We start from the raw sequence: 13,390 nt of genomic DNA, 5'->3' as shown, positions 1-13,390 counted from the left end.
AAATTTTATTTCTATAGAAAATTTTGTCAAAATTTTATTTCTATAGAAAATTTGGTCAAAATTTTACTTATATAAAAAATATTGTCAAAATTTTATTTCTATAGAAAATTGTATCAAAATTATATTTCTATAGAAAATTTTGTCAAAATTGTATTTCCATAGAAAATTTTGTCAAAATTTTATTTCTATAGAAAATTTGTCAAAATTTTATTATCATAGCAAATTTTTTCATAATTTTATTTCTATTGCATTTTTTTTTTCAAAATTTTATTTCTATAGGAAGTTTTGTCAAAATTTTATTTCTATGGAAAATTTTGTCAAAATTTTATTATCATAGAACATTTTTTCATAATTTTATTTCTATTGCTTTTTTCAAAATTTTATTTCTATAGAAAATTTTGCCAAATTTTATTTACATAGACAATTTTGTCAAAATTTTATTTCTATAGGAAATTTTGTCAAAATTTTATTTCTATGGAAAATTTTTTCAAAATTTTATTTCTATAGGAAATTTTGTTAATTTTTTTTTCTATAGAAAATTTTGTCAAAATTTTATTTCTATAGGAAATTCTGTCAAAATTTTATTATCATAGAAAATTTTTTCATAATTTTATTTCTATTGCATTTTTTTTTCAAAATGTTATTTCTATAGAAAATTTTGACAAAATTTTATTTACATAGAAAATTTTGTCAAAATTTTATTTCTATAGGAAATTTTGTCAAAATTTTATTATCATAGAAAATTTTTTCAAAATTTTATTTCTATAGAAATTGTTGTCCAATTTTTTTTTCTTTAGCAAATTTTGTCAAAATTTTATTTTTATAGAAAATTTTGTCAACATTTTATTTCTATAGAAAATTTTGTCAAAATTTTATTTCTATAGAAATTTTTGTCCAATTTTTTTTTTCTATAGAAAATTTTGTCAAAATTTTATTTTTATAGAAAATTTTGTCAAAATTATTATTTCCACAGAAAATTTTGTCAAAATTTTTATTTCCACAGAACATTTTGTCAACATTTTATTTCTATAGGCGATGATTTGCTTATTTTGCAATTTTTAAATTGGAAATTTTTGGGGTTGGAAGCAGTATCACAATTTGGGGACAAGAGCCAGAAAAATACTGGAAACACTGTTCGTATAACCTCAAAAATACAAAGGCTTTTTTAATTTTTAAATTAATACTGATGTTTTATATATTTTATTTTTTAATAAAAAAATGTCAAAAATTTGTTGTGGATTTCTGTAAGGAATTTTAATTTAAATTGGAGATTTTTGGGGACGAAAGCGTCACGATTTAGGGGCAAGAGCCAGAAAAATACTGACAACACTGTATGTATAACTCGTAAATGTCAAGGCTTTTTTAAATTTTTAAATTATTACTGATTTTCAACAGCAAATTTTTTTTTATTTATTTTCTTTTTTAATAAAAAAAATTCAAACACTGTGCGTACAACTACAAAACTGTCAAGGCTTATTTAATTTTTAAATTATTACAAATTTTCTACAAAAGATTTATTTTTGATTTTTTTTTAAAAAATTTACAAAATTTATTTGGGATTTTTGCAAGGAATTTTAATTTAAATGAGAGATTTTTAGGGGCGAAAGCGTCACAATTTGCGGACAAGAACCAGAAAAATACTGGTAACACTGTACGTATAATTTCAGGACTTTTTTAATTTTTAAATTCTTACAGATTTTTACAGCAGATTTTTTCTTTATTTTTTTTTATAAAAAAATTTTACAAATTTTATTAAGGATTTTTGTAAGGAATTTTAATTTAAAGTGGAGAGTTTTTGGCACGATAGCGTCACGATTTAGGGATAAGAGCCAGAAAAATACTGGCAACACTGTACGTATAACCTCAAAAATTTCAAGACTTTTCTTTTTAATTTTTAATTATTACTGATTTTCTGCAGCAGATTTATTCTTTATTTTTTTTTTTATAAAAAATTTTACAAATTTTATTAAGGATTTTTGTAAGGAATTTTAATTTAAATTGGACAGTTGTTGGGCACGAATTAGAGACATGAGTCTGAAAAATACTGGAAACACTGAATGTATAACCTCAAAAATGTGATTTTTTTTAATTTTTAAATTATTACTGATTTTCTACAGCAGATTTATTTTTTTTTAATAATAAAAAAATCAAAAATTATTGGGAAGAAAAATACTGGCAATACTATTATTGATTTTCTACAGCAGATTTATGCTTCAGTTTTTTTTAATAACGAATTGTCAAAAATTTATTGAGGATTTTTTAAGGAATTTTAATTTAACTTGGAGATTTTTGGGGACAACAAATACTGGCAACACTGTACGTATAACCTCAAAAATATCGAGCTTTAGAGCTGTCATTTGGAAGTTACAACACTAGGGTTGTCCAATTCCGACAAATAAAAGGCAACCCTCGTATTTATTTAGTACTTTAGTAAACTATGTCATTTCCAGTTGGCCATGAGAGTCTAGGGCACCCATAGAAGGAATATGATTGCCTCCTCGAGCAAAATTTTATTTTTGATCTGTAAACATGTAACATGGTTGTCTGAGCCATGTTATTTTTTTGAACATTATGTATCTGTATGTTTCGACAACCATTTTAAGTTTTCTTCCCATTCAAAATTAACATTTTGTTCAAGTAGGTGATCATATTCCTCCTCTTCGTGTGACCTTAGAAACACTTCGTGGGGTAGCTACCCCAAATTTTTTCCACTAAAAAAAAACTTGGTATTGCAAATAGTTGTAGAAGCGGCTTATGTCTTTTAACCCACCATGCAAATGCAAAACTCTACATGGACTTTGATATCCTATCACCCTCCCTTAGTTAAGTATCCATCATATGTCCTGGCACAGTACAAGTTTTGCATGATTTGTTGCTACTACCATTTCTGAAAGTATGCCGGTGATACTGATAGAAAAACAGCAGTTAACCATGGCTGTTGTTTTTGTTTTGTTTTTTTTTTTTCTACTTGGATTGAACTATACTCCATAGTTGGGTGGAGAGGGGTTGGAGTGGAATAAGGAATTTGATATGCGCTCTTTGTATGAAACTCTATTAATGAATAAGAACAACAAAAACAACAACAACAACCCCTGCAACAAAAACAATAATAAAGTTTTTCCTTCAAGTATTTTTCTTTGACTACAAAAAACTACCAAGAGCAAGAACAAAGAGGCCGGTAATAGCATCTGAAATGGTGCGACGACATACACTCAATGAGTTTTTGCTCTCTTCATGCGAAATCCGGTTGCCTTTGAAAAATTGATGAAAATTTATTATTCCTAATGCAAACGATGCCAGGCAACAACAACAACAACAATAGTAATTTATTTGTATGAAAATTATAACAAAAAACAACAACAAATATCCACAACACACAAAAAATTTAATTAAAAATACTTAAAATATTTCTTGAACAAACTTTTTCGACAATGCTGTCATCGAGTCCCCAAAAGACCACTTGCCAAAATGAGAAAAAGAGGCATTAGCCTCCACCTCCTCTCTTGTTTTTTTCTTTGACTCTTTACTCATCCCTTTTGAGTGTAATATTGTTTGCTCTCTCAGAGTATTTGGGGGTGTTGTGTGTGTGCGTGCGTATGTTTCGTGTGTAATTCATTCATTTAATTATTCTCCAATTCACTTGCAGGCACTCAAGCTTTAGTACGTCCAGGCAGTCCACAAAGTTCAATTTCAACCGACGATCGCATCTCGTTAGCAGCACCTATATGCAAAGCAAAGGCTCTTGTCGATAGCATGGCAAATCCTTATGATAAGGATGCACTTAAATTTAAGGTGAGTATCGAAAATCAAAGACCTGTCGAAAAAGTATCAGTAGCAGCAGCAGCAGCACGAGGACATAAAAGACACAGCAAAGAGCAACGTTAAGTGACACGAAAAATGCCAATGTAGAAAATCAAACATGCAGCCATTCTTTAGCTAGCTATCCTTCCGCTCCCTATTAAAGGCAGTGCTACCTGATGATGATGATGATGATGCAGCTAAGGCTATATTCTACTGTTCCGGGTATCGCTTCATTGGATCTATGATGGATGTTTCTTTTGAAAAACTTAAGCGGAAAATGTTCCGGTAGCTTCGGCTTTAAACATTTTTTTTTCATCTCCCCATTCCTCCATCTCTCCCCACTATTTCTTTGTTGTAGCCATTGTGTTTGACACAAGCATATTGTTGTCCTTTGGCATTATGCTCGTATAACACATCCCTCTGTTGCTGCTGCTGCTTCCTTGCTCTTTCCTTCAAACATTCATCCGCTAAGTTATTTGTGACACTTAAATCATCCTGGGTCTTTTATGTAACTCCATTTTTGTTGTTGCTTTTTTTCTCATAATTTTCCCATTTTTTGTTGTTGTTACAGAAAGGTGACATAATAGAGGTGCTTTCAATGAATGCCTCTGGTATCTGGAAGGGTCGTTGCCATGGTCGTGTGGGTCATTTTAAGTTTATCAATGTCGAAGTGTTACCAGATCAACGTCTTAAGCATTCCCATAGTAAGACATTAACTGGTCTTGCAGGCAATAAGAGTATAAGTGCCGCCATGGGTGTTGGCGGAAGGCATCTGTCTAATGTCAATGGACCCCATTCTGTGGAGGATTTACTGATGCGCATTGGCTTAAAGGAATACACATCAGTGTTCGTTTTAAATGGGTAAGTACGTAAATGCATTTTGACTGGTTTCAGCTGCTATAGATGAAAAACGAAAGAAAAGTCTCAATGTAATATGAAAAATCTCTCATATGTGAGAGAACGTGTTATGATTTTCCACTTAAGTCGTTGACAGCTTTCGACAGAGATCGATGGATTGGCTTGAAATTTTTATGGGATATGTTTTAAGATAAAATTTAAAATTTCTTTAGAGAAATAAAAGTTAATTCAAAATGTTAATTGAAATTTGAGTTACATACTATAGAAAATGTTTTCTTTGCATACTTTCAGGCGATACATTATTCATATTTGAAATATGAAATTTTATGTATCGTCCTTATGGATATAATTGGAAGGAATTGAAATACACATATTCACATAAAAAATGGCAAAAAAGAGGACCACTTTTAATCAAGCACTTCAATGCTTTAATATAATTTCATTTAAAAAGAATTTTATCAAAATTTTATTTTTTATAGAAAATGTTGGCAAAATTTTACTTCTATAGAAAATTTTGTCATTATTGTATTTCTATAGGAAATTATGTCTAAATGTTATTTCTATAGACAATTTCTGCAAAATTTTAATTCTATAGACAATGTTCTCAAAACTTTATTTCTATAGATAATTTTGTCAAAATTTTATTTGATTTCTATAGAAAATTTTGCCAAAATTTTTATTCTCAAAATTTTATTTCTATACAAAATTTTCTCAAAAGTTTATTTCTATAGAAAAGTTTGTAAAAATTTCATTTCTATTGAAAATTTTGTTAAAATTTTATTACTATAGAAAAAATTTGTCAAAATTTTATTTCTATAGAAAATTATTTCAAAATTTAATTTTTTTTATAGAAAATGTTGGCAAAATTTTGTGAGTATTGTATTTCTATAGAAAATTTCTGCAAAATTTTATTTCTATAGAAAATTTCTGCAAAATTTTATTTCCATATATAATTTTGTCAACATTTTATTTCTCTAGAAAATTTTCTCAAAATTTAATTTCTATAGAAAATTCTGTCAAAATTTTTATTCCTATAGAAAATTTTCTCAAACTTTTATTTCTACAGAAAATTTTCTCAATATTTAATTCCTATAGAAAATTTGATAAAAATTTAATTTCTATAGAAAATTTTCTCAACATTTTATTTCTATAGAAAATTTTGCCAATATTTTATTTTTATAGAAAATTTTGTCAAAAATTATTTCTATCGGGTATGTTCTTAAAATTTCATTTTAATAGAAAATTTTATTTCTATAGAAAATTTTGTCAAAATTTTATTTCTATAGCAAATTTTGTCAAAATTTTAATTCTATAGAAAATTTTGTCAAAATTTTAATTCTATAGAATATGTTTTCAAAATTTTATTTCTATAGATAATGTTGTCAAAATTTTATTTCTGCAGAAAAATTTTGTCAAAATTTTATTTATACAGAAAATTTGTAAAAATGTTATTTCTATAGAAAATTTTGTCAAAACTTTATTTCTATAGAAAATTTTGTCAAAATTTTATTTCTATAGAAAATTTTCTCAAAATTTTATTTCTATGGAAAATTTTGCCAAAATTGTATTTCTGTAGAAAATTTTGTCAAACTTTTATTTCTGTAGAAAATTTTCTTAAAATTTTATTTCTATAGAATATGTTGTTAAAATTTTATTTCTATAGAAAATTTTGTCAAAATTTTATTTCTATAGAAAATTTATCAAAATTTCTACAGAATATATTTCTATAGATAATTTTGTAAAAATTTTATTTCTCTAAAAAATTTTCTTAAAATTTAATTTTTATAGAAAATTTTGTCAAAAATTTAATTTCTATAGAAAATTTTCTCAAAATGTTATTTCTATAGAAAATTTTCTCAAAATTTTATTTCTATAGAAAATTTTGTTAATATTTTATTTTTATAGAAAATTTTGTCAAAAAATTATTTTTATCGGATATGTTCTTAAAATTTCATTTCAATAGAAAATTGTTGTAAAAATTTTATTTCTAGTGAAAAGTTTGTTAAAATTTTAATTCTATAGAAAAATTTTGTCAAAATTTTATTTCTATACGAAATTTTATCAAAATTTGTTTAAATGTTATTTCTATAGAAAATTTCCGCAAAATTTTATTTCTATAAAAATTTCTGCAAAATATTATTTCTATCGAAAATTTTGTCAAAATTTAATTTTTTCTCAAATTGTTACTTCTATAAAAAAAAATTTGTTACAATTTTATTTCTATAGAAAATTTTCTCAACATTTTATTTCTATAGAAAATTGTGTCAAAACTTTATTTCTATAGATAATTTTGTCAACATTTTATTTCTCTAGAAAATATTCTTAAATTTTAATTTTTATAGAAAATTTTGTCAACAATTTCATTTCTATAGAAAATTTTCTCAAAATGTTAATTCTATAGAAAATTTTCTCAAAATTTTATTTCTATAGAAAATTTTGTTAATATTTTATTTTTATAGAAAATTTTGTCAAAAAATTATTTTTATCGGATATGTTCTTAAAATTTCATTTCAATAGAAAATTGTTGTAAAAATTTTATTTCTAGTGAAAAGTTTGTTAAAATTTTAATTCTATAGAAAAATTTTGTCAAAATTTTATTTCTATACGAAATTTTATCAAAATTTGTTTAAATGTAATTTCTATAGAAAATTTCCGCAAAATTTTATTTCTATAAAAATTTCTGCAAAATATTATTTCTATCGAAAATTTTGTCAAAATTTAATTTTTTCTCAAATTGTTACTTCTATAAAAAAAAATTTGTTACAATTTTATTTCTATAGAAATTTTTCTCAACATTTTATTTCTATAGAAAATTGTGTCAAAACTTTATTTCTATAGATAATTTTGTCAACATTTTATTTCTCTAGAAAATATTCTTAAAATTTAATTTTTATAGAAAATTTTGTCAACAATTTCATTTCTATAGAAAATTTTCTCAAAATGTTATTTCTATAGAAAATTTTCTCAAAATTTTATTTCTATAAAAAATTTTGTTAATATTTTATTTTTATAGAAAATTTTGCCAACAAATTATTTTTATCGGATATGTTCTTAAAATTTCATTTCAATAGAAAATTTTGTAAAAATTTTATTTTCATTGAAAATTTTGTTAAAATTTTATTTCTATAGAAAAATTTTGTCAAAATTTTATTTCTATACAAAAATTTTATCAAAATTTTATTTTTTATAGAAAAAGTTGTCAAAATTTTACTTCTATAGAAAATTTTGTCAGTATTGTATTTCTATAGGAAATTATGTCTAAATGTTATTTCTATAGAAAATTTCTCCAAAATTTTATTTCTATAAAAAATTTCTGAAAAATATTATTTCTATCGAAAATTTTGTCAAAATTTAATTTTTATAGAAAATTTTCTCAAATTTGTACTTCTGTAGAAAACGTTGTTAAAATTTTATTTCTACAGAAAATTTTGTCAAAATTTTTATTCCTATAGAAAAATTTCTCAAAATTTTATTTCTAAGGAAAATTTTCTCAAAATTTAATTTGAATAGAAAATTTTGTCAAAAATTTAAGTTCTATAGAAAATTTTCTCGAAATTTTATTTCTATAGAAAATTTTGTCAATATTTTTTTTATAGAAAATTTTGTCAAAAAATTATGTCTATCGGATATGTTTTTAAAATTTTATTTCAATAGAAAATTTTGTCAAAATTTTATTTCTATAGAATATTTTCTCAAAATTTTATTTCTTTAGAAAATTATGTTAAAATTTTATTTCTATAGGAGTTTTATCAAAATTTTATGTCTATAGAAAATTTTTGCAAAATATCATTTCTATACAAAATTGACCAAATTTTTATTTTTATAGAAAATTTTATTTCTATTAAAAAATTTTGTCAACATTTAATTTTTAAAGAAAATTTTGTCAAAAATTAAATTTTATAGAAAATTTTTAAAATTTTATTTCTATAGAAAATTTTTGCAAAATGTCATTTCTATAGAAAATTTGGTCAAAATTTTATTTTTATAGAAAAATTTTGGTAAAATGTTATTTCTATAGAAAATTTTGGCAGTTTTATTTTTATAGCAAATTTTGTCAAAATATATATAAAATCGATGCACTCATTCCCGAGTACGCTAAGTCGACTTAGCATGTTCTGATGGAGTTCGCTGTTTTTTATTCGGATTGACGTGAATTGCGTCCTGTCAAAAGTTCGAATTTATTGGACATTTCTATCAAAAGTTATGGTTGATATTGTACTTAGCCTGTGTCTAAAGTTTTAAAAAATGTCCAATCCAATAAGGGCAAAAAACTTTCTAAAGAGGTCTAAGTCATTTTTAGCCATGTTCTATTGTCACTATTTTGAGTTCGTACATACAAAAAAAAATATATAAAAAATATGATTTTGAGACCGAAAATAAGGAAATTGCTATTTTATACGGGTTTTGAGAAATTTCAAAAAATAAAACTTGTTTCCTATAAAATTCACTTTTTAGACTTAGCGCACTTTGGAATGTAGACACCGAAATATAGTAAATGCAAAATCTTTGGAACTGAATAAGTTGTTTTTCGTAACATAGCAAACTATCATCAGGTCTTTTAAAATGTCCTATGTATTCTGATTCTCATTAATTTTTTTATTTTATATAGGGAATAGTTTCTTTGACATCGAGCTTATTTATCTATTTCTAATTTATTTGTTCTTCAATATTTTGTTGTTTCTTTTCCTCATGCAGCTACGAGGACCTGGAACTATTCAAAGAACTTGAACCTGCAGATTTGGATTATTTGGGTATTGTCAATCCCGATCATCGTACGAAACTATTGACGGCAGTGCAATTGCTGCATGACATGGATTGTGGTAAGTTTCAGATATACTTCATAGTACATTTCTATAAAGTAGATCTAAGGCATTTTAGCAAGAGTTTAAGACCCACTATATATACAATTTAAATTTTTAATTGTGGATTTTTTTTTGTAGATTTCCCCACTTAATTAGTGTTACTATTTGTTTTATACGTATGTCATTGCCATATTCACCGAATAACTCAGTTGGGAAACAAGTTTTACAAAAGTTTCCCAAAAGATAGAAAGAAAATATCTTCTACTATGTAATAGTTTTACCTGCATATGTATCAATCTTTTGAGGCATTTTATTGAATTTTGTTTTTCCCAAACTGAATGAGTAAAAACTTCTCCGTTTGCATGACATTAAAGAATCTCTGAAGGAGGAAGGGAAGGGAAATGAGTTCATCAACAAGTTTTCCTGTTTTTTTTTTCACATACCAAAAAAACATGAATCCTGAATGAGAAAGCACTTAAAACTATTTGATTTCTTTCCTCAACCCTCAACTGAAACAAAAAATTAAAAGTAAAAGTCTTCAAGCACTTGTAAGAACCATGTGTACCGTTTAAAAACGTGAGATAACATCTCAAAAACGGCAAACGTTTACAGAGCAACTACTGGTACTGTATGCATGAGCAAAATTGATGGAAGGGTTGCCTTGTGGTTTTCCCGTAAATGTTAATAACAAGTTGTGTGCCGTACAACGGAAAAAAACAAAACTGAAGCATACTTTCAGGCGCTCATTGTAAAACTGCAAGTAATTAGAGTAATAAGAAATGGGGAGAAATATTATTTTTTCGCATCTTTTAAGGTTTTTTTTCGCAAAAAAAACACAAGAAAATAAATATGAACAAAAATACAAATGCAGTTGCTTTGGTTGCGTAAGTTCCCCTTCACTACGCAAAATTTTCCCAATAATGTCAGAGAAAACTTCTTTTCGCTGCCTTTAGGGATTTTTTTGTTTTGGGAACGTAGCTACATTAACTTTCACTATTATCGTTCATTTTTAATTTGGTCCATGTTTTCATATCTCTTGTGAACATTAAATCTCAAATATAGCATATGAAAAGCTGTAATGTGGTGTTCAAAAATGGTGGGAAACCTTTTTGTAGCCATTGAATATGAGTTGATCCAAAACAAAAAATGTTATAAAATTGTTAGAAAATTTTCTCAAAATTTTATTTCTATATAAAATCTTGTCAAAATTTTATTTCTATATAAATTTTTTTCACAATTTTATTTCTATAAATTTTTTTCAAAATTTTATTTCTATATAAATTTTTGTCAAAATTTTATTTCTAATAAAATGTTGTCAAAATTTTATTTCTATATAAATTTTTGTCAAAATTTTATTTCTATAGAAAATTATCTCAAAATTTTATTTCTATAAAAAAATTTTCTCAAAAAAAAATTTTTTATAGAAAATTTTCTCAAAATTTTATTTCTATAAAAAATTTTCTCAAAATTTTATTTCTGTAAAAAATGTTATCAAAATTTTATTTCTATATAAAATTTTGTCAAAATTTTATTTCTATATAAAATTTTGTCAAAATTTTATTTCTATAAAAAATTTTATCAAAATTTTATTGCTATAGGTAATTTTGTCAAAATTTTATTTCTATAGGTAATTTTGTCAAAATTTTATTTCTATAGAAAATTATAAATATTATATAAATATTTTTTTTGTATAATAAATATTTTTGCTATAAATCCATTTCTAAATTTTCCCTTACTTCTTTGTTCCTTTTGCTTTGCAGCTTCTAATTTCCCCCAAACCGGTTCCGATGTGGATATAGCTGGATCCAGTTCGGAAAATGATGAGGCCCGCCTCAATAACATCAACAAAAAACATGCAGCTTCACCCTTTGGTCGCCGTCATTTCCCACGCGATTCCGGATGCTATGAAGGCTCACCAGTACCCACCTCACAAACACCAACCCAGGCTTTGGCCTCAACCGATGATTCGAATAGTTTGGATGATGTTGTATCCAAGTGTTCTAGTGAAATTATGAAGAGAGTTGAAAGTGCCAAAAGGGTAAAGGATAATCCATTCCGTACCAATACCGCATTACCACCAAGAGTTGGCAAGAAATCTCTACTGGGTGGAGGCAGTTTAATGTCCGACGACACTCTCATACGTGGTGGTGGCCTCAGTGAGAAATCCAGTGATTCAGGTGTTAGCAGTAGTTCCTTATCATCGGGTCCCATGAAGAATAGCACTTAACATTTACCCACCATACTCGCCCATGAGCTGCTTTTGGGCGTGCCTTTGTCTAGCAGTGGTGAGACTTTGTGTGGCGCCATATCACCCACAACATCAGTGGCGTCTGCTGTTATACCCGGTACAGCTGCTGCTAATGCCAGTATTTATCTAAGATCCTTGGCTGCCGATGAGAATACCTGTAATACCCTGCCCCATATGCCCTCACAATCATCGGGAAATCAATCATCCAATGTTTCGGGTATACCGTCGTCATCGAATATTCAACTAAATCGTAATTTGGTTATGCTAAGAAATCATTTGCGTAAAAATACCAATGCCAATGTTGTCAATACATTGGGTGCTACAAATGTCAGTGGTGGCAGCAATGGTAGCAGCAATAATACCATAAGTAGCGGCTCAGGCAGTAATGGTAATGGTAGTTGTAAGGATCCTAACGAACAATAGCCCTTTGGCCAATTTTATGATTTTCTAAAATTAATTTCATCATTTAGCGTTTTACGTAATCGACGATTGTTTTTGAGACGTAGCTCATCGACACAACAACTTTTTATGTATTATTAAAGGGGGAGTGGAAAAGAGACAACAATGTTGTATTAAATCTGCGTTTTGTTATTAAGCGGTTTATGTATAATTTTTATTATTATTATTTTTTTTTTGTGTATTATTTGTATATTGTTTATTTATGTTATTTCGAATGACACTGGAGTACAAAAATCAAGGGAGTTTGGTGGGAATTATGGTTTTTTTCGAGTTTTATTGTAAAGATTTTAATATTATTGGTTTTTGAACAAAAAAAACTTTCAAAATTCTACTATTTTCATAATCTATACTGGAACATATTTTTAGAAGTTGATCCTAACTTCCACTAAATCTACAAGTATGTAAAAATTCTTACCTTACTAATAACACTTTTCGTTATAGCTTGTACCTACCACTCAATTTAATAGCGCCTAAAAGCATGCACCAAATTTTTAAATAGTCAAATGTTATTGACCAGCGGTGTTAAGAACGAGCGAATTGTGTTCATAAATCGGGATTTCTTTGTTTGGAAAATTGCAATTTTAAAATACTACATATCCAGATTTTGATTGGATTTTGATTAGAGCAAAAAATGCTGTATTTGGGGTCATAAGATTTGACTTCAACAGCATTTTATACAATTTATAACTAAATAGCTTTGAATATAACTAAAAGGGTTATTTTTTATAATTTCTATACGGATGACATAGATTTATGTTTATCCAACACAAAATTTCCTTATTATAAGATATGTTTCTAAAAATTTCCTTTTTTTATTCCCCATGTTCCGATAATCGTAATTGCAAATCGCGTGGTTTTGATTTTCCTATAACTAGGAAACCCTTGCACAGGGTGATTAAATAACCAAATCAAAATCTTGCGATTTGCGATTGCGATTATCAGTCCTTGTATATGATTGTGGTTAGGAATAAAAAGATTATGGAATTTGGAATTTGCTTTAATTTGGAACAACGGCTCCATAGCAAGCGATCTTCTTCATAGCGAATAACACAAAAATTTAATTAGTTTCTTTTTTTATAGCAACAACAAGAAGTCATTGATTGTCAATGATTATAGCTATTTATTTCACTCATTAAATAAATGAAAAAATCATGAAAAAAGATCAACTACTAAAATTTTGCTCTATGTAGGCAGGAAAAAAATTTTACGAAAAATTTTCCAA

The 13,390-nt window shown here is 26.3% G+C and overlaps 1 protein-coding gene across 1 annotated transcript in view; it reads left to right on the top strand.

Annotated features, from left to right (window-relative positions):
• Nucleotides 1-12,944, top strand: part of LOC142235705 (uncharacterized) — a 450,997-nt gene extending 438,053 nt beyond the window's left edge. The window contains exons 15-18 of the mRNA XM_075306966.1: nt 3,647-3,792; nt 4,373-4,662; nt 9,355-9,479; nt 11,222-12,944. Coding sequence (XP_075163081.1) covers nt 3,647-3,792; nt 4,373-4,662; nt 9,355-9,479; nt 11,222-11,688 — 1,028 coding nt within the window. The 3' untranslated portion in view covers nt 11,689-12,944. The remainder of the gene's footprint in view (nt 1-3,646; nt 3,793-4,372; nt 4,663-9,354; nt 9,480-11,221) is intronic.
• Nucleotides 12,945-13,390: the final 446 nt, after the last annotated feature.

The sequence above is a fragment of the Haematobia irritans genome, chromosome 1 (assembly GCF_050003625.1).
Source record: "Haematobia irritans isolate KBUSLIRL chromosome 1, ASM5000362v1, whole genome shotgun sequence".
In the NCBI taxonomy this organism is placed as follows: domain Eukaryota; kingdom Metazoa; phylum Arthropoda; class Insecta; order Diptera; family Muscidae; genus Haematobia; species Haematobia irritans.
The sequence above is the reverse complement of the archived record's forward strand: the minus strand, read 5'-3'. Positions and strand labels throughout refer to the sequence as shown.